Genomic DNA, 22,969 nt, shown 5'->3' with positions numbered 1-22,969 from the left:
TTGCTAGACAATCTTATTTTGTTTGTGTCAGATCAGATCACAGAGCGGCCTCGAACCACATCCACCTGGCCATTGCAGGTTTGAGCAAGCAATGACAAGGACGAAGCAAGATGCCTATCTAGATCTTCAAATAGAATGTGTTCATTAAAATACGCGCGTTTTGGTGTGTGGTCAGCCGTGGAAGCTTCAGGCACTCGTCTCGGGTTAGGATCATTTTCAAATCTGTTGCGCCGACTAAATGGTCAAATCGAAGTACTCCCTCCGTTTCAATATAGATGATTCAACTTTGCACTAACTTTATACAAAGTTGAGTAATGTATTTTGCTACGGAGGGAGTAAATAAACGACAAGGGTAGGAGACAGCATACGGATGAGAGGCCATGAGGAAGAAATGACATGTTCCTAGTTTGCTACTCTGCTAGCACTGCAGAAGGGTCTAGTTTATGGAAACAAAGAATCGTTTTGTCAAGTCAATCTTGTCTGTATTTGAACTGCTACTACTCCAGAAAAATAAACTAGTACACTAACTTAAGCAAGTAGCCGAGGTGGTATCGTCAGACATTTCCATCGTCGACTTGATTGCATTGCTCCGCCAAATTAATAGTTTCAACAACTACAGTTCTACATGCTGTTTTGTAGCTGTTTTTTCTTGTTTCTTGATCACTAGGTGGTTGGCTCCTTGGTCTGTTGTGAAGATCTTAATTAGTCACTGCTTCAGATAGTTTAATTAGTGAGGCAGCATTTTATTACTGAGATTCCTACTAATGAACTCTTGTTTTTACCGTGGTGTGAACTAGAGTGAAGAGAGACACATGATGCTAACAGGGAAGTATTTGTACTGCTGCCAGTGACACAATTCGGATATACGCAATGGCGACTTTTCCCAAGAACGCGTATGAAAGATGCTGTGTGTTCATTATGTTACGGACCCGCGTTTCAGATGTGCATCTAGATGTGGTTGACCTGGTGGACATGCTCCAGCCATTAGTTTTTGAAGGTGTACTAATTTGAGTCCCTGGCTATAAACGTTTTGCACATCGAAAAATCTAGAAATGTCACGAAGAAATGCATGATTGCGTTCGTGGACCAGCACGTCCAGCACACATCCAGATATGCAAATTGAACAACCATCGGGTGTTCTTTCAACAGTATTTGCGAATAATGTGGACGAAGCGAAAACATTCCTCATAACTATATATTGACGAGCTTGTAAATCGACATGTTCGTTAGAAAACAATAGTTTTGCAGAGGATCTTACTATCCTTGATTGCGTGACCCCTTTGTCATGCGTAGGTCTCAATCATCTCCTTGGTGCTAATCGAAGAAAACAGGTTAAGTGGGATACCAAATATCGTCGAATTATTAACCAGGACGCACACCAGCAGCGACCGAAATGCACGATCGCACTCAGTAGTTACGCTTCCAGCGAAATAGAGCTGTGAAGCAAATCAATTCAAATTACACCCATTTGGATGTATCCAAAGCCTGGGGCCATGCATGGGGGGCCACCACTACTACCAGCAAGGCAAAAAGTGCATGCCAAGGTGCAGTTCAAGTGTTGCAACATGCATGAAACCAGCAATTCTTTTAGGTGTGCATGAATCCAACATCATGCATCCAATTTGTCCTAGCTGTGGTGGCAACTTGCAACCGATCTGTGATAATCACTTGCTGGAAAGCCGGCCAACAAATGGGGATGCCACCATGTGTGTGTGAGAGAGAGAGGGTCGGGACAGAATGCAGCGACAGATCTGGCGTTTTCCCCAAGGGAAGAAAAACCACGTGTTTATTTCTCTCTCTCTCTCTCTCTCTCTCGTAGTACCCTCACACTTTCTGAGTATTGCAGAACGACTCCATATTCCAGCAACTTATTTCTCAGGGCAAAAGTAAATTTTGGAGGAATTGTGTAATTTCGTAGTATATTCTCCGAAAGGGAAAATTTATGTCAGAATGGTCAGTAATTCCTTCAAAAGAAATTGATCTCGTTCATAACTCCATAAAATTTGCAGATGTGCCCTAAATTTCTGTAAAATATTTCTAAAGTCATTCATAATTCCATAAATTTTAAAGAAGTGACTCGGTTCCGCAAACTATTTGCAAAGACATGCATGACTCCATAAAATTTGCGGAGGCGGCCCAAATTCTTGCAATATATTTCTGAAGACGTATATGACTCCACAAAATTTGTGTAGGTTCCCAAATTTCAGCGAGAGATGCCCCAGTTTCTGCAATATATTTCCGAAATCATATATGGCTTTATAACTTACATAGGGCTACGAATTCCAGCAAGGTATCTTCAAAATCTGATCTAGCTATGTAATTTGAGAGGGGCATGAATTATTGCAAGGTATTCAGCCCAGTAACCGAGCATACATACTCCACATCATTTTTTACAGTATCTACATTTTTTATGCGGGTGCGATATTTACATTACATTGACATGCCTATATGTATGTGCATTTCCTTGTGCTTCTGGCATTTGAATTAACAACGCCGAAGACGCGACTATTTCTACCACGGCCACCCCACACTCCACACATCCACATCCTATCAAGCGTTTGATGCGTTTATCTCCGCGTCCCCGCCGTCCGATCTAGCATCAGCGGACGGGCCCACGCGTCAGTCGTGGCCAGGCGAGGCAGGGCTATGTGCAACGATGCGCCCTTTTTTTTGTCGGCTGTCTCGTGTACCATGCGCCTCTACTCGCTCTCGGAGATGGCGGTTAAGTCGGGCGAGAACCGCGGCGGCGACCTACCGCCTCGGTACGCCACCCTCCGCTTCTGCGCCACCGTCGGCTTCGCAGCGAACGTCGCCAGGGTGAAGGCATCCTCGGCCGAGTAATCCTCCTCGGACGGCGCGAACACGAGCGGCGCCACGGAGCCTCGCCGGCGCCGGCCGCCGGCTGATGGCACGGTGGCGGCCTTGACGAGGGCGGCGCTGGCCTTGACGGCAAGCGAGGCCACCTCCTCGGGAGCCAGGCGGCGGCGCAACATGTCGCTCGGGAGCACGAAGTAGATCTGCCCCGGCTGGAGCTCCTCGCCGCCGGCCATGGCCGCGAGGGAGCCCTCGAACCCCATCCTGTCGGCGTCGCACAGGAACCACCCCTTCTCGCCGACCTCCTCCAGCGCGAGCGCTGCCGTTGCGGGCGGCGAGTACTCCCGGAGCTCGCCGCTGGGGAGCACCACCCTGGCTGTCGCCGGGCCGTCGGCCGCCGCGTCGTATGACACACACAGGCCCATTTCCCCGCTGTACGCCTCTGTATGTCTCTTGGTCGTCGCGTGTGTGCTGCTGCTAGCTTCTGCCTGGTTCTTCTATTGTTTCCGCTGTTTCTGTCTGTGGTGATGTAATGCGTGGTGTGGTTGCTGCCGGAGACGGCGATGGTATATATAGCGGGGCGGCTGAGGGAGACGCAGCGGGGAGGCAGAGGGAGGGTTGTCGTGTAGCCGGGGGTGGGGGCAGCACAGCCTGGCTGGAGGTTTGTTGCGGCCAGCGAATGGCGTGGACTCGGCGGGCTTTTCGTTGCGATCACAGTCAATTGGCTACTCGGTGAGGTAGAAATTTATTCGAAATCAAGCTCACGGTGAGCTCCGGCCTGTACGCGGTTAAGTTGGACTACGTAGATGGTGTACCCGCCCAGCCTGTACGCGGGAATGGACGGAGTACAAGTTACAACGAAACATGGTGAGGTACAGTCCAAATATGTACGTACAATCAGACGCGGCAATGCGTTCTTCAGAAAGGAAGAAACACATTCGGAAAACAAACCAACAAGACAGCTCACTTCCCCAGATTAGCATCCAACGGTTGTGAAGAACAAATGATTCAATCAGTGTGAGGGAGGTTGTACAGCGTTGTAGCTTGCAACTCGCAGTAGAGGTAATTAGCAACTCTAGCAGACCCCGCATCCCGCCCCGACCCGAAAAATAACCGCCAAATGCGGGTCGGGGCGGAAAAACCTACCCGATCAGACCCTGCATCCCGTCCTAACCCGCAAAATTTTTTAAAGGGTGCGGCAAAATCTTGGCCCCAACCCGCGAATACGCGGGTTTACCCGTCGCGGCTGCGGTGCCCTGCATCACAGAGAAGTAGTTGGTGGGAGGGACATTTTAGCCCACGTGCATTTTCCCCATCCCCTTCCGATGCCGACCGCCTTTCCTTCCACCCCTCCGCCCCCGGTAATTCCGCCAAATCTGTGGGTAGAAACGCGCGGCGGGGCCGCCCACCATCCTCCCGCGCCGTCACGCTTCACCGGCAGCCCCGGATCCGGCGAGAAGAGCGCCCTCGTCGCTGTCGCCGTCGGGGATCGACCACCGTCGAGCCCGCCCCTCGTCGCCGCCCGGGATCACCCGCCACATCCTCCACCGGTTAGTGCGTATTTTGTGATGTTTACGGGCGAGCGCTACAGTTCCTTGACGCGCCGGTATGCATGTAGATGGATTTGAGCCCGTGCGAGAAGTTCTTGCTCACCGATTCGGACGACTCGGATGTTGAGACCATGCTTGCCAACTTTCGGCAGCAGACATTAGTCATGCCACTTGCCGTGAAGGAGCACGAAGACGAGAACCGGAAGAGAAGGCGAGGATCGACCGACGGCGTCTTTGCATTCCTCGAAATCGTCATCTTGGGAACGAGATGTTGATGCAAGACTACTTCGCGGAGAATCCTACATATCCACCACACCTCTTCCAGAGAAGGTATCGAATGGCCGATCTCTTTTTGTGAAACTTGTTCAAGCTTGCGAGGCAAATTGCCAGTATTTTACTCAAAGAAGAAATGCTACGGGCTTAAAGGGATTTAGTGCATATCAAAAAATCTCCGCAGCTATGCGGGTGATTGCATATGGCGTTCCGGCTGACTATGCCGATGAGTACCTTCGCATTGGTGAAGATACTACAATTGAGTCCGTGCGTAGATTTGCAAAAGTGATCGTCCGTGTCTTTGGTCCTGAGTATCTTCGGGCACCCAACGAGGATGACACAAAGAAGTTGACGACATCTAATGAGAGGAGAGGTTGGCCTGGCATGCTAGGTAGCATTGATTGTATGCATTCGACATGGAAAATTGCCCGAAGGCATGGCAAGGAATGTATTGTGGCAAGTCTTGTGATGCAACAATTGTACTACGGGCCGTATCCGAGGATTTATGGATTTGGCATTGCTTCTTTGCTATGCCGGGCACTCTCAATGATATCAATGTGTTGCAACAGTCTCATTTGTTTGCTAGGCTTGCTAGTGGTGATGCTCCTGCTTGCAACTACACTATCAATGGGCATGAATACACAAAAGGGTACTATCTTGCAGATGGTATATACCTCCTTGGTGCACATTTGTCAAGAGCATCAAAGAACCCAAAACTAAAAAACAGTGTGAATTTGCAAGGGTGCAAGAGGCAGCCCGAAAAGACATTGAAAGAGCATTCGGTGTTTTGCATTGTAGGTTTGCCGTTATCCGTCGTCCTGCTTGTTTTTAGGATAAGAAAACATTGAAAAATATCATGACATGCTGTGTTATCCTTCACAATATGATTCTTGAAGATGAGAGAGGAATGAACTTGGAATTCTTCTATGACAATGTGGGTAGCCGTGTCAAACCAGCTAGAGACCCTAACCGCATTAGATCTTTTCTTCAGACATACAAGGAGATTGAAAATGCAGACACACATTTTCAACTTCAGGAGGATCTCATTGAGCACCATTGGCAAAGGGCTGGACAGTGAATCCTTTTTGTATTCATTTGTATTTGTACTCATCACAAGTTTTGTATTGCATTATTTAAGATTTGAATAATTATTTGTAATGTGGATGATTGTTGTATTGTGTTGAATTTGAATAATTATTCGCCACAAGACCAACATTTGAGTAATTATTTGTAATGTGGATGCAAGCATTTTTGGATGCAACTCGGATCATTTTTGAATAAGTTTTGTATTGCATTTTTCGATACTCATCACAAGACCAAAAATGTTAATGCCACATCGAACTGCTCTTTTGATGGATCATAGTGTTGGTTCCAAACAATCATGACACTAGCCAGTGACTTCTATTTTCCTGTCAGTTTTGCTATTTATTAGTTGTCTGAAATGCAACTCGGATCAGTCGATTTCACCCCAGCGTCTGAGGCCGAGACAGGCGCGCCACGATGAGCCTACCGAGGTGTGGGCACGCTCATAAGACCGAGCCAGGGACGACATGACAATAACATCGTCGGTGAAGAGGAGTTAGAGGTTGACTGGTTCTTATGCGAGAAGGCTGTGAAAAGGCATAGAGGGATGGAAACAAATGTACAAGCACTCATGCCAACTGTACAACTTGAACTAATATAGTATGTGATACGATGTTCTTTTTTTTTGAAACACAATACTTGAAAGAATAAAGCCCTTAAATCCTGAAATAAAACCACAAAACTACGAGCACCCATGTCAAATGTACAACTTGAACTGAGCTATGCTCAATTCGCTGTGTGCTACGAGATTAGTAGGATATATTAGCTAAGTGATATAGTCTATCAACGGATGACCAAGTTTTATTTTTGTTCCTAAACTATAAAACATGATAAGCGTATCCTTAACTTTACAAGCGGTTCAATATAATTTCTCATCCAGCTCAAAGCAGTTTGACCGATGCATGGGGTGAGATCTAGTACACAAAAATAAAAAAACACGCAAAAATGAATAACTAAAAGGAAAAAAAATAGGAAGGACATGCATACTATTGAAAATGAATTATTTAATGAAAAATACCATGCTTCATTTTTAAAAGAAAAAAATGGAAAAATCTAGATATATTACCAAGAAAGTGTGAACCCTAGAACATAATAAATAACATAAAAAACCCTGTTAAATCTATGCTACTATGAGAGATCACAAATACCCTGATAAATCTATGCTATTCTGGATTTTGTTTTGAAAAACTCTAATGAACATTCCTGAAAATATCTCATATTTCCTGATTTTCCATGGCTATTCATGAACTTATTGCCTTATTGTCATTTATATATCTAAGTTTTCTATGACTTTTCGACATTATCTTCAAATGCTCATTTTCTCTAAGGTTTCTTTTTCTTTGAAAAGAGGAATATGTTAGTATCGCGAAGATACCAATTACACCTAGCCTCTGCACCAAAGAGATATCGCAAAGACATCCAGGATGCACATAGCCCGAATAGAAAACAAAAAAGAAAGAAAAAAAACAAAGATCTCGCCACAGTGATCAACTCCTCTCAGTAGCAACACACAAACCACCACCGAAGATAACACCTGAAAAACGTAAATGGTCTCCAAAAGCGAAGCCTTCAAGAAGAAAATAGTGCACAAGTGCCCTTGTCGCCGGATTCAAGATCATAGATTTTCATCCTGGAGAAAGACCGAGCTCTCAAAACAATACCTTCAGCAAGGCAATTGTCAGGCACAACCAATAAAGGTCAGACCTTAGATTTTTCACCCTGAAAGTCATGACTCGGCACCCGAGGAGCACCACCAAAAATAAAATCCTCCGGTGCTGCCACCCCCACTTGTCACTGTTGCTTCTGAAAGTATCAAACACCTGATGGACTCCATCGCCTCCAAGGCCCCCTCTGCCTTACTGATCCTCCGATCTCAACCATTATGATTTTCTCCGTCTCTAAGGTTTCATTTATTAACTAAATTTCCAATTTCATAATCCACTATTTTTAGAACTTCCTTTGTTGTTTGAGTTTGCAAGTGTGTGAAAATCATCCTGCTCAAACCCCTTCAAGCTGGTGAGGGCTAAGTTTGTATATTTTTTACATTTTTAAAAGTTCATCTAATTTTACCCGCAAAAAAAAGTTCATCTAGCTTAGATGACAAAACGTTTCCAGGGACAAGAGTGTGAACGTTTGAACCGCAGAGCTCATGAATTAAGTACTGATTCGTATGTTTTAGCAATTGTGTTCCCGTGGCATTCCTGTATCCTCTGCCATTCCTGTGGTTTCTTCAACTCCAAACCGAACGGGGCCTCAGATTATTTAGGCCAGAGAGCCAAGTTGGCGAAAAGAGCTATACGAGCGTGTAGCAGAAGTTTCTGGAATATCCCCTCGCATCGTTTGCGTCAGTAAGCTTTTTCGGTTGCGGGTAGGCCAAAAGCCTCGCCAAAGCTTGCGCTAGAGCTAGCTCTCATGCACGTAGGCATGTAGGCACATGTAGAGTCTAGCGTGTCGCTGCGCGTAGTCTCCTATCCGGGAGCGAGGTGGGTGCGCCGGAGCGGCGCCATGCCGCGTCTCGTCATGGGCCACGGCCGTACGCGTGGCGCCCCCGGCGGAGCAAAGTTGACGGACTTCACGTGCCCGGCCGCATGGGCCACTGGTCTGATTCGATTTAGCTTGCTAGCTATACGTACGGGTAGGTTGTGTCAACGGCCGCGGTTTGTCTGTGTGCGTGCAGCGTGCATGGTTCCGTCATCGTCCGTTGCCCAACGTAACAAAGCGCGGTTGACTCTCGCAGTCTCGCTGCATCTGTTGGCTCAACCCCCTAAAACCAGACATGAATCGTGCGTGGATACGTCCACCCAGTACTGCGTGCGTGTAAGTGTAACCTTCCTTTGGTGCGTGAATACGTTGAGATTTAATTTTTGAAGGGTCGCACATGCATGCAAATCTACGGGAGTTTCACTTCAAAGAACAACGTCAAACCACCGAGGCATGCCGGGAAGCTTTCTTGTCCATAGTATCTTTTTTCTTGTCCATAGCATTGAAAGCATGCATGCATGCCCATAACCTTACTTGTCCATAGTTTCTACAGTACTTGTGCGCATATGGAAACCAGCTGACATGCATTACCCATCATAGGTTGTCGTGTATCATACTATCAGATAACACTCGTTGTAGAAACGACAAGCCGTTTCACGACCCTGCCCATATGCCTAGGAACTTGCATTTTGATACGGTGTTTACTATTCTAAGCAGCCCACGATCGTGCCCGTCTCCGCTCCACGAGATCGATCGTAGATTCGGAGGTCAGTCCAAACAAGAACCAGGTGCTTGCTGGGAGCCCGCGAGACCATGTAATAATCATCGCCAAGAACGCCAAAGGGGACAAACGACACCAATTTCCACCATGCATGAGCAGTCCCCCACCAATCGAGCCGAGAGGCAGCGTAGTTGAACCGCAGGGCCGGGGCGTCGCCTACCGGCCCGGCCAGCCAGCGAGGCGCCGTGCCCGCGTGGTGCCGTGCATGCGCGCAGCGAGGACGAGCCGCTAGCCGCCATCGGCCACGTCGGGTGGCGCCGCGCACGTGCATGCTCCGCTGCCCGGACAGTGGGGCGCCACCCGCGCTGCACGACGGGCCACTTGGTCTGGTCGCCCCGGCCGGGCCAATAATCCCCAGGGGTTTCCCACGCACCAAACCGACACATCCGATCCCGAGCGTCGTAGCCTGTCCGTTGCTCCGGCTCGCGCCTTCGCGTCTACGGAGCACAACTTCCATGAACTTTCGCTGGAGGAAGGTGAGCTCGACCGATGCGCACGCAACGGTGGTTGCAGAGGGGGTGCGTGGTATAGATCTTGTCGCCGGCGCGTCGGGCCGGAGGGCGGCATGCCGAATCTTTGGACGGCAGGGCGGCCTCGGATCTCAACGTGGCCATACGCGTTCACGGGGTATATTACTCGCATCTGGTACGGCGGATGATAGGCCAGCGCGTCCGTGCACCCTAAAAAAGCATCGTATTAGTGGTATGCCAATGTTTTCTAGGTGCTGGGTTGGTCATCCGTTGCTGGTTTTGTTTCAGCGATCGTTTAAGTAATGTTCAAGCCCCGTTGATCTCGGCAAAATGGTGATAGCACCGTGCAAGCTTCGTACGGCTGGAAACGGAATAGAGGCCAGTGGCACCAACGGGTTGACTTGATTAATCAATGGTGCTCGATGCATTGTGTCAGCTTGTCACCCTGTCAGGTGGGTATTTGTTCTTATTTTTCTGATCTGTTTAGAATATTTTATCAGCTAAGTTCAGTGGGTTGTTTGTTATGATGATGTGCTTAACATTTTCTTTTGAGGAATATGATGTGCTTAACATGTACACCAAATATCACAAAACTACAACTATAACGGCAAGGCTTTCACAAAGTCGGAACGTTTATAAACATTTGCCAGAAAATCACAAATTCCAGGGTAAATTACCTCAAGGGATCCAAATATTTAGGACTTATCCTCCTTTTCAAAAAAAAAAGTCTTTTGGATTAAGATGTTTGACATTATTTCTGGCATCACATGTCCACTAGTTGATCCGCCACATGGCGAAAGAGTAATTTCTTCTGTAGTGGACCGCCTTAAAACTGACCACAACTGTGCAAAGAAAAAAACTTGACGCTTTGAGTTTTTGGGCCAATTCTAAGCCAAATTTGTAATCAGTTGAGATTTTGAATGCTCTGACCAATGTTGTTGGTATTCTAGAAATTTTTGGGCAATTTTAGTTTTAGGCCAAATTTGAACCAAACTTATAGCTGAAAAACAAAGACTGGAGTTTCTCTTAATTTGTTGAGCGGGTTAAAACTTCTCAGAATATTCAGTTCAAGGTTGTTGACTAGAACTATTTTTTTTCAAAATAATTATGGTACTTGAAATTTCGAGCTTAAGAATGTAGCCAACAATTTGGTCATTTTTCAAAAAAGTTGGTATAACACTATAACTATTCTTCCAGTCTTTCCAAAAAGCATTTTAGGTCGGGAAATGCTCAAGGCGGTCACTAAAAGAAACCCAAGTGAAGTTACTCATTTTCCACATTGCGGTTTACTGGTGGGTCTGGAATGTCATGAACAATGACAAAACTCAAGCGTCCTAAAATGAAAGATTTGAGTTCTGTGAATCGAGCTATGGTTTTCTGATTAAATGTCTACTATTTATGGTTTTGTGGCACTTTAGCCACAAAATGATTATGGTTCCATGATATTTGCTCTAACATGTAAGATAATTGCCCCAAATTCATATTTACAGCTAGTAAAAGCAACAAATGTTGCATGTACAAGCCTAAGAATTTTATATGGTTTGTGTTAGAGATGCAGGGTGGCCTCAGCCCACATCCACCGGCCCCTTGCGGGTTTGAGGAGGCAATGACAAGGACGAACCAAGATGCTGATCTAGATCTTCAAAATAGAATGTATTCATTAAAATACACCCCTTCGGGCATTTGTCTCTAATTTGGATCATTGCCAAATCTGCGGTGCTGACAAAATAGCCAATGCGAAGTTTATAAAATGCATGGAAAGGAGACATCATACATAGGAGAAGCCACAAGGAAGAAATGGCATGTTCCTAGTTTGCTACTCTGCTAACCCTGCAAAAGGTTCTTGACTTCTGTTTACCTAGTGGAGGCTGCTTGATCAGTGTTGTAAAATAGGTTTCTGTAAACCTTGGTGGAGGGTTTTCTTCGCCTTTTCTTCTTTCAATATAATATGCAGGCTCGTGTATATTCTAGAAAAAAAGTTCTCGACTTCTAAGTTTATGAGAACAAAGAATCGTCTTGTCGAGCCAACCTTGTTTGTATTTAAACTGGATCCTACAGTAACACCCGGGACTATAGATATTATGACACATTCCCATCATCGAGTTGATTGTCTTGATCCGCAAATACATTTTTTTAATTCTTTAAATTGTTTTTTAGCGGTTTCTTTGTCTTTCTTGGTTACTAGCTGGCTGGCTCCTTGGCTGTAGTAAAGATACTAGTCACCGCTTCAGATGGTTTAATTAGTCAGGCAGTATTTTATTACCCAGATTCCTAGTATACTAAAAGAACTCTTGCTCCAATAACTTCATTACCGTCCTAATAGGAACGTAGTACTTGTACATTGTACTGCTAACAGCGACAGATTTGGCATATACGCAACGCCGATTATTCCAAGAACGCGTTCGTATTAACGCTTATGCATCTAGATGTGGTAGACCCCAAGGACAATGCTCCATCCATTAGTCTTTGAGAAGGTGTATACTAGTGTACTGGGTCCTTGGTTATAAACGTTTTGCACACCGAAAATCTAGAAATGCATGATTGCATCCGTGAACGAGCACGTCCAGCAGACATCCAAATTTGCAAGTGAACCACCTTCGGGTGTCCTTGAGCTGTCCTGTCCAATAATGGGAAGGATGCGAAAACAATGCTGGTTAACTATGTATAATGAGCTTGCAAATCTATTCGTTAGAAAAACAAATACTTCCTCCGATCTAAAATAAATGTTGTAGTCTGTAGTGGATCTTACTATCCTTGAACGTGATCTCTTTGTCATGCGTAGGTCTCGATCATTTTTATTTGTTTGAGGAAAGGTGTCAATCATTTCCTTCGTGCTAATCGAAGAAAACTTTAGGCGTTTAGGCGAGATACCGAATATCGCCCAAATATTAGTAATTAGTTAGCACGCCAGCGGCGACTGAATGCACGGTCGGAGGCAGTCGTTACGTTCCAGCGGAACGGAGCTGTGATCCAATGTGCACCTATCATTTGGATGAATCCAATGCCCAAGATTGAGACTGTCTGGGGCCGTGGGGAGCACCGCTACCACTACCACCAGCAAGGCAAAAAAAAGTGCATGCCAATGGTGCAGCGCAGGTGACCCCAGCAAAATGAAAAAGCGCAGCGCAAGTGTTGCAACATGCATCAAAGCAGCATTGTTTTTTAGGTGTGCATGAATGATCAATCCAGCATCATGCATCCAATCCAATCCAATCGTCCTTGCTGTGGTTGCAACCGGTGTGTGATAATTGCTTGGCGGAATGCAAGGACGGCGCCCAGGCTGGAAAGCCGGCCAACAAATGGGGTGGCCACCGTGAGAGAGGGACAGAATGCCGAGCGACCACTCGGCCTTTTGCTGAAGAGAAGAAAGAGCACGTGCGTATTTCTTTCTGCCGTAGCTTGCATGAGTCAATAGTGTGGCTGTATATGTTTGTTTTGTAGGAGTACACGTCTAGTACTCTACTCCCTCCGTCCCCGTTTTTAACACTAGCTTCCTCCGTCTGATAGTATAAGAACGTTTTTGAGGAGTAGTTCTGTAGAATAATATGCCTACAGCACAAAATACGTGTATACTGCAATCAGTGTTGGGCCGTCATGGTGTATTCAGCCTTCAGACAATTTTGGGCCGTCATGGCATCATGGGGACCGGCCTTTCATTTCCATGTTTACTTTACTAGTAAGTCATTGCACTTGAGAGCCCAGATAATCAAATTTACAACAAAAGATCGGCATACTATTAATGTATTACAAGTTTACAACTATAGGCAAATGAAAATTTGAGGCAACAATGCATGAAGTATAAGATGCAGAACTCAAGTAAAATATATTGAGCATGTTTACTCCAGGAGGTGTCTCATATTACAGTTTTTAATAGAAAATAACAAGGATAGCTACTGATGTATTTGCAAACATAAATGTGGTTTATGAAGGTACATCATAGCCTTGAACACAAAGAAGAATCACCGAGTAAAAATGGAAATTATTTCGTTCGAAAAAGAAGCTAGAGGAGTCTAAACATGGAAGAGTATATATAGAACAAAATAGAAGTCTGTTTTGAGTTTTGTGCAAAATATCCATAGGGCTAAAGCCCAACCATGAAATCTTCTAGATTTGACATGTGGTAAAAACTATGTAGCATAGAGGAGATCGAACGGCTGACAGCACTCGGATTTTCCACAGAGTAAAAACGGGTTCTTTTTTATTCAGTTTTGTCTGATTTTCCCCTGGTTTTCCCCTTTCCTCTTTATTTGATGTTTGAATTTTTTGAATACTTTCCTAACATTGTCACGGTTTTTTAATCTCATGAACTTTTTTAACTCATGATTTTTTAATTCAGCAACATTTTTAAAATTCCTAAATATATGAATATTGATTGCAAACATATATTTTTTAAATCAGGAAAAGCAGGCTAGCTCGTAATCTAAAAGAGCAAGCATTAACATGCTTTTCTTAAGAACAACACAACCATTTTTTTTCTCTTAGAAACCAACTGCCATGGGACAATGAGAGCATTACTGAACCTGGCCTACGTCGAAGTTTGTTGCTTAAGGCGATGAATAGAAATACCCGCAAATAACAGCTAGAGCTATATATCACACGTTGCGTGGTGGGGTTCCATCTCGCCTTTGACAAGCGCTCTACTGGGCCGGCCTTTACTGTGATGGTCCTCTACTTGGCCATCTCACAAATAACATCTGCAGGTTGGCCGCCATACTTGGTTAGGCCATCCGGTGATTTTTTGTTCGTCCCTATAACCGCTGTGACACCATAATAAAGCTTGCGAGTTTACCTAAAAAAATCATAACATCTGCATTTTGTGCTCATCCCCAACCCGTGTGGCGCAAGAAGCCTTAAAGACCCGAAGCGTGTGCAAATCCTATTTCATGCGTACCCAATATGTTGCTTTGGGACAGCCTGCGCATTAGCGTGTCGCATTTTATCTTCATTAATTTATTTTTCATTATTTTTAGAGGATTTTTAATCTTATTCTTCCTCTTTTATTTACATTTTTTTTCAATTTTTATAAATTTATTTATATTCTAAATTTTATAATACAGGATGAACATTTTTACAGTATCTGGGTCACAAATACATTATGAATATTTCTCAAATATGTGACCAAAATTTATACTCATGAACTTTTTTTTTCTTTTCCATAATATGTTTTTATTTTTTCTGAATTACCTTTTTTCAGATATGCGTAATAGAATGATTTATATATTCTTACAAAACATTCTTAATTTTTTTAATCAAATACTTTTTTATTAAACAATTAGAATTGCGGAACTAGTTGTCAGCTTGACGCAAAGCTATCCACGGGTAGATGGTGGAAGATGAGCTTGGTAAGGTGGGGATTGAGGTGGATTATGGCATGTACGGTGGGTTATAAGACAATCTTATCTTGATTGTGCCACGTAATCTAGAAATAACAAACAAGATGATGCCCAATGGTTGTTCTCTTAATCTTATCTCTAGTTCATAAAAATGTGGTGAGGTATTTGTTCTTAAGAGAAGGCAAAGGCTTTTCGCGTGCTTCTCTTTCCTACACCTCAACATTTGTCTGATGTGACATCGCTAAGATAGCACCACTGTACATGCTGGAATGTCTACTTTGCACCGATAAATCTCCACCAACAAATGGTCGCCATTCCCTCAGAAAATGAAAAAGATTGCGCTACAAAAACATAACATCCATCAGCCTACTACCTACGTATGTTCCGTCTTCAGCAGCCTCTTGTATTTCTGCAGAAACTCTCGAGATACTGATCTCTATAAATGTAGTACTGACCAGAAACGAAAACAAAATATAATACTACCCTATTATGCAAAGAGCTGATCGTGTGGAAAGTGGAATGTTAACTTCAAACAATATTTACCAGTTCGGCATCCATCATGCCCAGAATGGCTAATTAGTCAGTGGCAGGTTTATGAAATCTGAATACAAAACCTTCCTTCCAGCTACTATACACATACAAAACCTTCCTTCCAGATATACAGAGTAGAATTCAGAGATGCTTCAGCGGGTCAGAGTCTGGCGACCTCATCGGCGACCACCCACCCTCACCTGGAGGCGATGTACCACAGGTTGAAGAGGGAGGACGCGGCCGTGAGGAGCCAGGACAGGAACGCCATCATGGCAGAGAGCTGGTACCTCTCGCACAGCCTCGGGGCGCAGTGGGATCCGTGGAACTCCAGGAGGACGTCGATGACGGCGGCGCTCGAGCTCGCGGCCGCCAGCGACAGTATCGACAGCACCTGCAAATTTATTCTGTATATGTTAGCATGCTTCTTATAGCACTAGTAAGGTTGAAGAATCGGGTATTGACACGAGGGGGAGATGCTGGCTACGTGGTGTGGTACATACCCAGTCTCCGACGACGACGATGGCCATGACACCGGGCACGTGGAGCGGGCACCCGACGAGTATGGAGTACATGTCGATCATGGCGAGCGTGCAGCTCCACGGGACCAGCAGGCCCATGATCGTAACCAGGAAGCTGCCATGTTTTGCACGGAGTTTAGAACAAATGATAGTCTTCAACATATTTTCATGTTTTTTATACCATATTTTCCATGTTTTTAGGATCTAAGGAGATCCACGAGAGGTCTATATTTCCATGTCTTCGGAGAAAGAAAGATAGCATAGTACGTACTACGCATGTAATTCATTTTCAAATGTTTCGTTTTACACTTCTCCAAACTTGCTGATCACTGCACCCATGAAGGCTGAAGCATAAACCGAAGATCAGAGAGAGAGAGAGAGAGGCATGGAGTACATACCAGAAGGCAGTGTAGCTGAAGAACTCGACGCCGACGGACATGAACATGAGCGCCGCCGACGAGCAGGCGGCCTGCCCGATCCGGAGGCCGAGGCTGCCGGCGCTACCGACGGCGCCGGGTCCCGCGCTCCCCCCGCGATCCATTCACTGGAAGCAACGCGCTCACACCGCCGTCTCATCCCATGCGCGCCCAAAACTCGCAGCCGCCGCCGTCCTCGTCCCGCACACCTGTCGGCCTCGCACGCGCGCGCTCTGCTATCTCCGGCTCGATCCTGCGACGACGCAGAGGAGATATATGGAGGGAATGATGATGCGAGTGCGAGTGCGAGTGCGCGAGGGGGGGACAAAAGGCAGGGGGGACAGGATGAAAAGCTCAGGGCTTTGGGTGGACGGACGGGGGGCACCGGCGTGGGAGGGGAGCAGATTGATTCCTCTTCCTCTAGATTCTCCGCTTTTCTCGAGAGCCTTTTGATCGCCATGGCTGCCGCCTCCCGGTCTCGATCTCTCTCCCGTCGCCGTCTCCACCTGGATCACACTCGTGTACACGACACTGCGTAGAGTATTGGCCGCCGATCACGACGTCCCTGCAATGTAGACGTGGGGAGACGTGGCGGCGCCGGGCACGCACGTAGACGCGAAGGTGCGAGATCGGGGTCGGCGATATGAGTATGACTGGTCGACGGTCGTAACAAGGGGCGGTGACGGGTGCGGTGGCTCTCGTGTCTTCAGGTGGATGCCGCATGGCACAGTGCCAGTGGTCTGAATGATCGGTCACTGTTCGAGCAAGTTGATGAGAGTGGAGAATAATCTCTGCAATGGAATCCGACAATATCTGGAAGAAAAAGGACAGAGGATGGGATGACAGCCTTGAGAGGAAGAATGATGTGCTTTGCCCGCATTGTATGGCTGCGGTTGCATCGCGACGGACGAGGAAAAAAAGACAGGAAAAGAAAGGTAGTCCCTACGTTTTTTAAATTCAGGAAAAAAAGACAGACAAACGTTCACAATTTGTTCAGGAAAAAAAGACAGAAAACGGTTACAGCTTTTCTTCAGCCCAAACGTCAATCTAGAAATGGTGCCCATTCTCCAGTTCGGTCAGCGCTTGAACTCTTTCCTCTATTGGAATTACAGACCAATTCTTTTGCTTTCCTTTTGAAACCAGAGTATCTCTCCTCTGAAGTACTAAGCTCCCTAGGAATGAAGCCTTTTGGTGCATCAAGGTAGTTTCTCCATTCATGGTCCCACACGTTAGGGATCGGAGTGGATCGATAGTGGGCAGTTGTTGAGCCTATTCGCAGAAGAACGTGACGCTCCTACGCCGTTCGAGAGACAAGTCTTTAAATTCATTAATATTTTATTTAAAACTAATGACCGTTTTTGAAATTTGGGGAACTTCTTTTCAAACCCAAGAACATTTTTTTTAATTCATGAACATTTTCTTTTGAGGGGAACATTTTGTGAAATTCGTAAACATTTTAAAATTCATGAAACATGTTTTTCAAATTGTAAACATCTTATAAATTCATGAACTTTTAATTTTTTAACATGTTTTTTTACATTTAACGTTTTATATTTTTTGGAACATTGTAAAGATCCTCTATACTTGTTTCAACTTTCCTTCCTCTTTGGTTTTTTCCTTCGCCTCTCCAGATGACCGAGGCCCAAGAGGGGGACTAGCCAGCCAACAGAAGCGCGTACTAGGGCATGCCTGTTTGGTTCTAACCAACGAACTTAAAAATACCTCCCATATTTTATCCTATTTTTTTCATCACCGCCACTTCCTGGTCCGAGGAGAACATTGATTTAGCCCTTTTGCGGCACCCTGTCAGAGGGGGAGATTGATCTTCATCAACGTCTCATCATCCCTTGCTACTCCTATGACGAGCAGGGGGTAGTCCACCCCCGGGGCTAAGGGTTTATACTGGTAGCTATGTGATCTCTCTCTCTCTCTCTCTCTCTCTCTCTCTCTCTCCCGTTGATCATGTAAGTTTTCGATCTTGATTGTGATCATGGGATTTGTTAGTGGAGTTGAGTTTTGTGATGTATGTATCTCCCTCATATTATCTTTGTGTTGGATTGAATATTTTGGGAGCAATGAGATTACATGATTCATGTCTAGTATAATTCCTGGAGATGCCCGTAGTGACATTGGAGGTGACTCTATGGATAATATATTAGAATGATAGAGATCGTAAGGTGATTGTTTAGTATAATTTTCGGGGTTGTCTGAAGTGATATTGGGGTAGCCCTATGGATCATGATTAGAAAGACAAACTTAGAGGTGTACCTAGCCATTCCTACACTATCACACCTTACTTTGATCCAATAAAAATAGAAACTTAGGAGTGGTTCTTTACTACACATTGTGAAGACATATCATGTGTTTTAAGTATGTTAATTATGTGAGAAATATCATTAGTTAAAGTATCAACCCTATGCCTTATTTCCAAGCATTGAGACACCATTTTACTCACTTTCACTATTGTTTACCTTGTTATCCTATTTTATTTCGATTTTTTATTACCATCCAATCTATCAATCTATCACCCAAATTATCACCCTCTTCATGGAATTAGTGCACCTACATAATTAAAAATTGTATTAAGTATGTTGGTTACACAAGAGACTACTTGTATTTTACTGTAGGGTTGTTTGAGAGGTATCAATTTCAAACTATGCCTGCCATGAATAGGTCATTCACTTGAGGAAAATTTGTTGCTGCCCTCCACTCCTCTATGCTTGGAGGTCCAACAGAGTCTAGAAGAATAGAAGTGTGTATTAGGCATCACAAGTTAACACGAGCACCTGTCGGAGAGTCGTTGTGGGTAGGCCTTGTAGCAGTAAATCTCATCTTAAGGTTAGGAGGAGAATTAGTTGAGAGGTTAAATTCCATTTAGGGACGAAAACCGGTGCAAAGAAAGTGAATCTGAGAGTACAGACACGAGTGAATTGGGTTATGTGCGGGGCATGCATCGTACATGGCCATGGGCCATGCCTACACATGCCAGCAAAGTAGGGAGGTTAATGAAAAGGGAGGTCCATTTTGATGTATATGGTTTGATAGTCAATTCGATTTATGTAGGATGAAAATCGATGATACATTCCGAACACAAAACAACTAGCCATGGAAACACCGAATTGAACATCTTAAACCAAATAAACCAGGTATATCGGTCAACTCAATTTAGTTTGGTTCTTTGATTTTTGTTGTAAAAGTGCTCACCTCTAACCGTAATAGCCCGGAAAGAAAAACTTAACTCGATGACCGAGGAATGACAGAGTAAAGTGCGTCACCAGCTAGCAGTATTTATAGAGCATACAGAAGTGATGTGAGAACATCGACTTGTGTGTCGCTTTGTTATAGTGATTTGACCACATAACATGTCATTAGCACGTTGTGGGATCGCCAAAGAGGGGAGAGGCTACATCAAAACAATCAGGGATTTAGACAAAAGCAGTCCATCCAACGGTCGGTCTCACCGTGGTGGCAAGCTAGCATGCGAGGCATCCATAGAACAACATCATCGCGACAGATTTTGAGAAGAAGGGGTAGCGACGATGGATATCCTAGAAGACCACACCGTTCTAGTGTTTCCGAAGTTGCTAGCAGCACCAGCGCAATAAAGACGTCACCTGAGCACTATGACATAGAGATCTAAGAGATGGAGCTACCTGACGTCGGCCTGGAGATCTTGCCAAACATCGAGCACGTCCCAAAAGTGGCAGGCGAAGGGGTAGGAGAAAAATAGATGGTTTGTCATTTCAATGGTGTCATAACACATGGGATGGCCCGTATCGATAGTGTCGATGATCTTCTTACAAAGGAGGACATCCTCATGTAGACCCAGGCCTGAATCGCGAGCCACCCGAAGAAGAACACCCGAGATAGGGCGCGACTGAGCCACACGAAGTTGGCAAACGGGTTGACCTCACTGTCAAAGCGGACAACACAAAGGGAGAGGACACGACTCGCACAGCCTTACCCCTCAAGTAGTGGGTGAGGCGGCTTGCATCGGGGCAGCCAGTGTACCGTACGGAGGCGATATTCATGAGCATGATATCACGCTCATGCTCCCTAGGGTGGTTTAGGCGAGGAACCAGGAGGGCATCGTAGCCTCTCATGACAACCGTTGCAATGGTGGCCTTGGGTTCCATGGCAACATGGGACTGTAGGGGAGCCACTGATTATGCCAGAACTCTACACGCCGATCATCCCTGAGGCTAACTGTCGTGATGGAGGTATACTAGGGGAGAGGGCCATGAGGGAGTCTAGTGTTCACTGATCTGGGGGAGCACCTGACGTCCCCAAGCGGCGTGTAGTCGAGCGACGAAACACCCATGACACCCAAAGAGATCTCCAGCTAGGTGTGAAGGCGATGGAGGTTCTTCCGAGGAGGCTTTGGTTCTGGATTGCAAGCGCCCGAACGCCAAGCCCACCTTTCTCCTTAAGATTGCACACGTGTTCCCATGCGACTAGGCATTGCGCTCCCGAGGCCTGCCTATTGTCGAGTGCCTTAATCACAATGGGGGGGGTAGTACCATGGCCGTCATGCCATACGTGGGGAGGGTGTTGATCACTCATGTATTTTTTTCACTTCATGTTCCGAGACAATCTAATTTTTACCCTGTTCTGGTACTCTGCCTGAGGAGGTTGTAATTGTCGTGTTCGTCATCTCCATCGACCTTTGTTGCTCCCATGATTATGTGTGATTAATACAACCTCTGAAATATGTCTTTGTTGTTGGGCACACAGAGTATTACTCTAGCAAACAAAAATTATGTCACCATTCTAAGCGAGTGCATTAGAAGCGATCAACTTTTTTCATCGGTTCTAGGGAAAGACCGACGATCTTGCATGGAGGTTCCATGGAGAAACTCAAAATATAAAGAAGTATCGGTAATCTCTTCATGCTCGTTCCAAGTTTGAAGTATCTTTTGGCTAAAGAAAATCTCGCTTCCTAACATGGTTACCTCTTTATTTTATGGAGAAAGTACTTAGTTTATTTTGTACAAGAGCCCCTCGTATCTGAGAGAAAAGGGTTACATGATCCCGAGTTGATCTTACCTTGGCTCGCACAACCAGGAACATGTTGTGGAGGTAGATCACGGGTTTACCACTAGATGCGTAGCCCCGCAGCAGAAGAAGAGCCAGACCAGCGCATGGAGCAGTGTAGTTGTACTACCTCCTGCTCGTGATTCCCACGATCAGCTCCCCATAGATCCTACGGATGGTTCATCTAAGTGGCACATGTGCAACGCCTTTCAGGTATCCGGACGCGCAAGGAGGAACATCGAGCGGCGGACTGCCAAATCCGATCGCATGACCTGGGTGTAGAAATGGTGAAGGCTAGGTCATTAGATGGTCTAATACTCTTTACGACAATGCTTATAATCGTCGCTAGGTGGTCTATGGTTCTGGATGTAGTTTTTATTATTTCTGGTGTTCGTCGACTACCATATTCAAGATGAATAGATTATAAGTTATACCGCAAAAAAGGGTACCGGCCCCACCACAAGGCCCATCAAGACTCTAAGCCTGTATTCCACTTGGATTCAAACCGAGCCCGATCGTCACTCGGATCCCATCTGAGTGGGCAATCAGAGTCAATTCAAGTAGGTTCCTTTCCCTTAAGTGTGCAACCCATAGATTCACGCATATTTGGACATGATCAGAGCCTAGTGTGAGCAAAGTCACTATGACGAGCCTTGACAATGTTTGGTACACAACATTTCTTTTACCTTGCGATATAATAAGTTGTCAAGCTCAAGACGACACTTGTCATCATTATCAATGGCCTAGCCTATCTTCTAGAAAATACGATACAATCTACTTAACTGGGTTATTAACCTAAGTCGCATGCACATGATATCTGAGTATGATCATAACTCAAATCAACTGCAACTCCGTCATATACAATATAACACTTTTTCTCCTCTTGCTATGTGCTGCTGAATCGACTCCTGTCAATACACCATCAAAATAACTATCTCGACCACAATTACTAACATCGTATGACCGGCCACACTGATATCAACAACAAGGGCTACATCAGCCGCTACTCATCGGCAACAAATTTGATCGACAGTCAAGTCAGTATTTGCATTGTCACTAGCGTCGACATCACTTCTATTGTGAATGACCGCTGTCTGTTAAAGCTTATACGTGGCACGATGATGACGTAAACAGTGTGCATGTTAAGATAATGGGGCCGTAGGGATTGGCTGATTTTGCAAACTGATTGGTGATGTGGCCTAAAGCTGATGTGGACGGTGTGCATGGTGAGGGATTAGGTAGAAGTGGGAAGCAACTTTTTAAGAATGTTAGATGTGGAAGGGAATAGAGCGGAGACACGGAGAAGACACTAAAAGGGACGGAGTCACCGCCATAGTCCAGCCCATTAATTATGAGAGACGTAGTGGATGATGGCGAAGCGAAAAGGACAACAATTTAAAGCACAAGACTTCAATTTCAGTTTTAATCGCTTCCTTCGCTCAATGTTACAAATACAAATGTTACGGGAGAGATAGAACTAATCTTTTTTTTTTCAAATAGAGATAGGACTAATCTAGACCTATATTGTTTTGCCTTGTACTTCAAGCCTCTCGCATGGTGGATCGCTCAGTTTATGCTTCTTTGGTTACTGAAATTAAATTCTTGTTGAGTCTTAGGCAGACTTGTATTACTCATGTGCCTCGTTGTCAAAATAAAGCGAGTGATAGACTAGCTAGTTTTGCTAG

At 45.2% G+C, this 22,969-nt stretch overlaps 2 protein-coding genes across 2 annotated transcripts; both read right to left on the bottom strand.

Annotated features, from left to right (window-relative positions):
• Positions 1 to 2,350: 2,350 nt before the first annotated feature.
• Positions 2,351 to 3,354, bottom strand: LOC123117032 (uncharacterized). The gene has a single exon (XM_044537886.1). It carries the CDS (start codon positions 3,237 to 3,239, stop codon positions 2,700 to 2,702), a length of 540 nt encoding a protein of 179 aa, XP_044393821.1. The 5' UTR covers positions 3,240 to 3,354; the 3' UTR covers positions 2,351 to 2,699.
• Positions 3,355 to 15,057: 11,703 nt separating this feature from the next.
• LOC123117031 (CASP-like protein 5C1) lies at positions 15,058 to 16,643 on the bottom strand. Its single transcript, XM_044537885.1, has 4 exons — positions 16,627 to 16,643; positions 16,233 to 16,503; positions 15,817 to 15,949; positions 15,058 to 15,707 (listed from the first exon to the last, which is right to left on the bottom strand). Exons 2-4 carry the CDS (start codon positions 16,373 to 16,375, stop codon positions 15,513 to 15,515), a joined length of 471 nt encoding a protein of 156 aa, XP_044393820.1. The 5' UTR covers positions 16,376 to 16,503; positions 16,627 to 16,643; the 3' UTR covers positions 15,058 to 15,512.
• Between the last annotated feature and the right edge of the window lie 6,326 nt (positions 16,644 to 22,969).

The sequence above is a fragment of the Triticum aestivum genome, chromosome 5B (genome assembly GCF_018294505.1).
Source record: "Triticum aestivum cultivar Chinese Spring chromosome 5B, IWGSC CS RefSeq v2.1, whole genome shotgun sequence".
In the NCBI taxonomy this organism is placed as follows: Eukaryota; Viridiplantae; Streptophyta; class Magnoliopsida; order Poales; family Poaceae; genus Triticum; species Triticum aestivum.
Note: the sequence above shows the minus strand (reverse complement) of the source record. Positions and strands in the feature narration are given on the sequence as shown.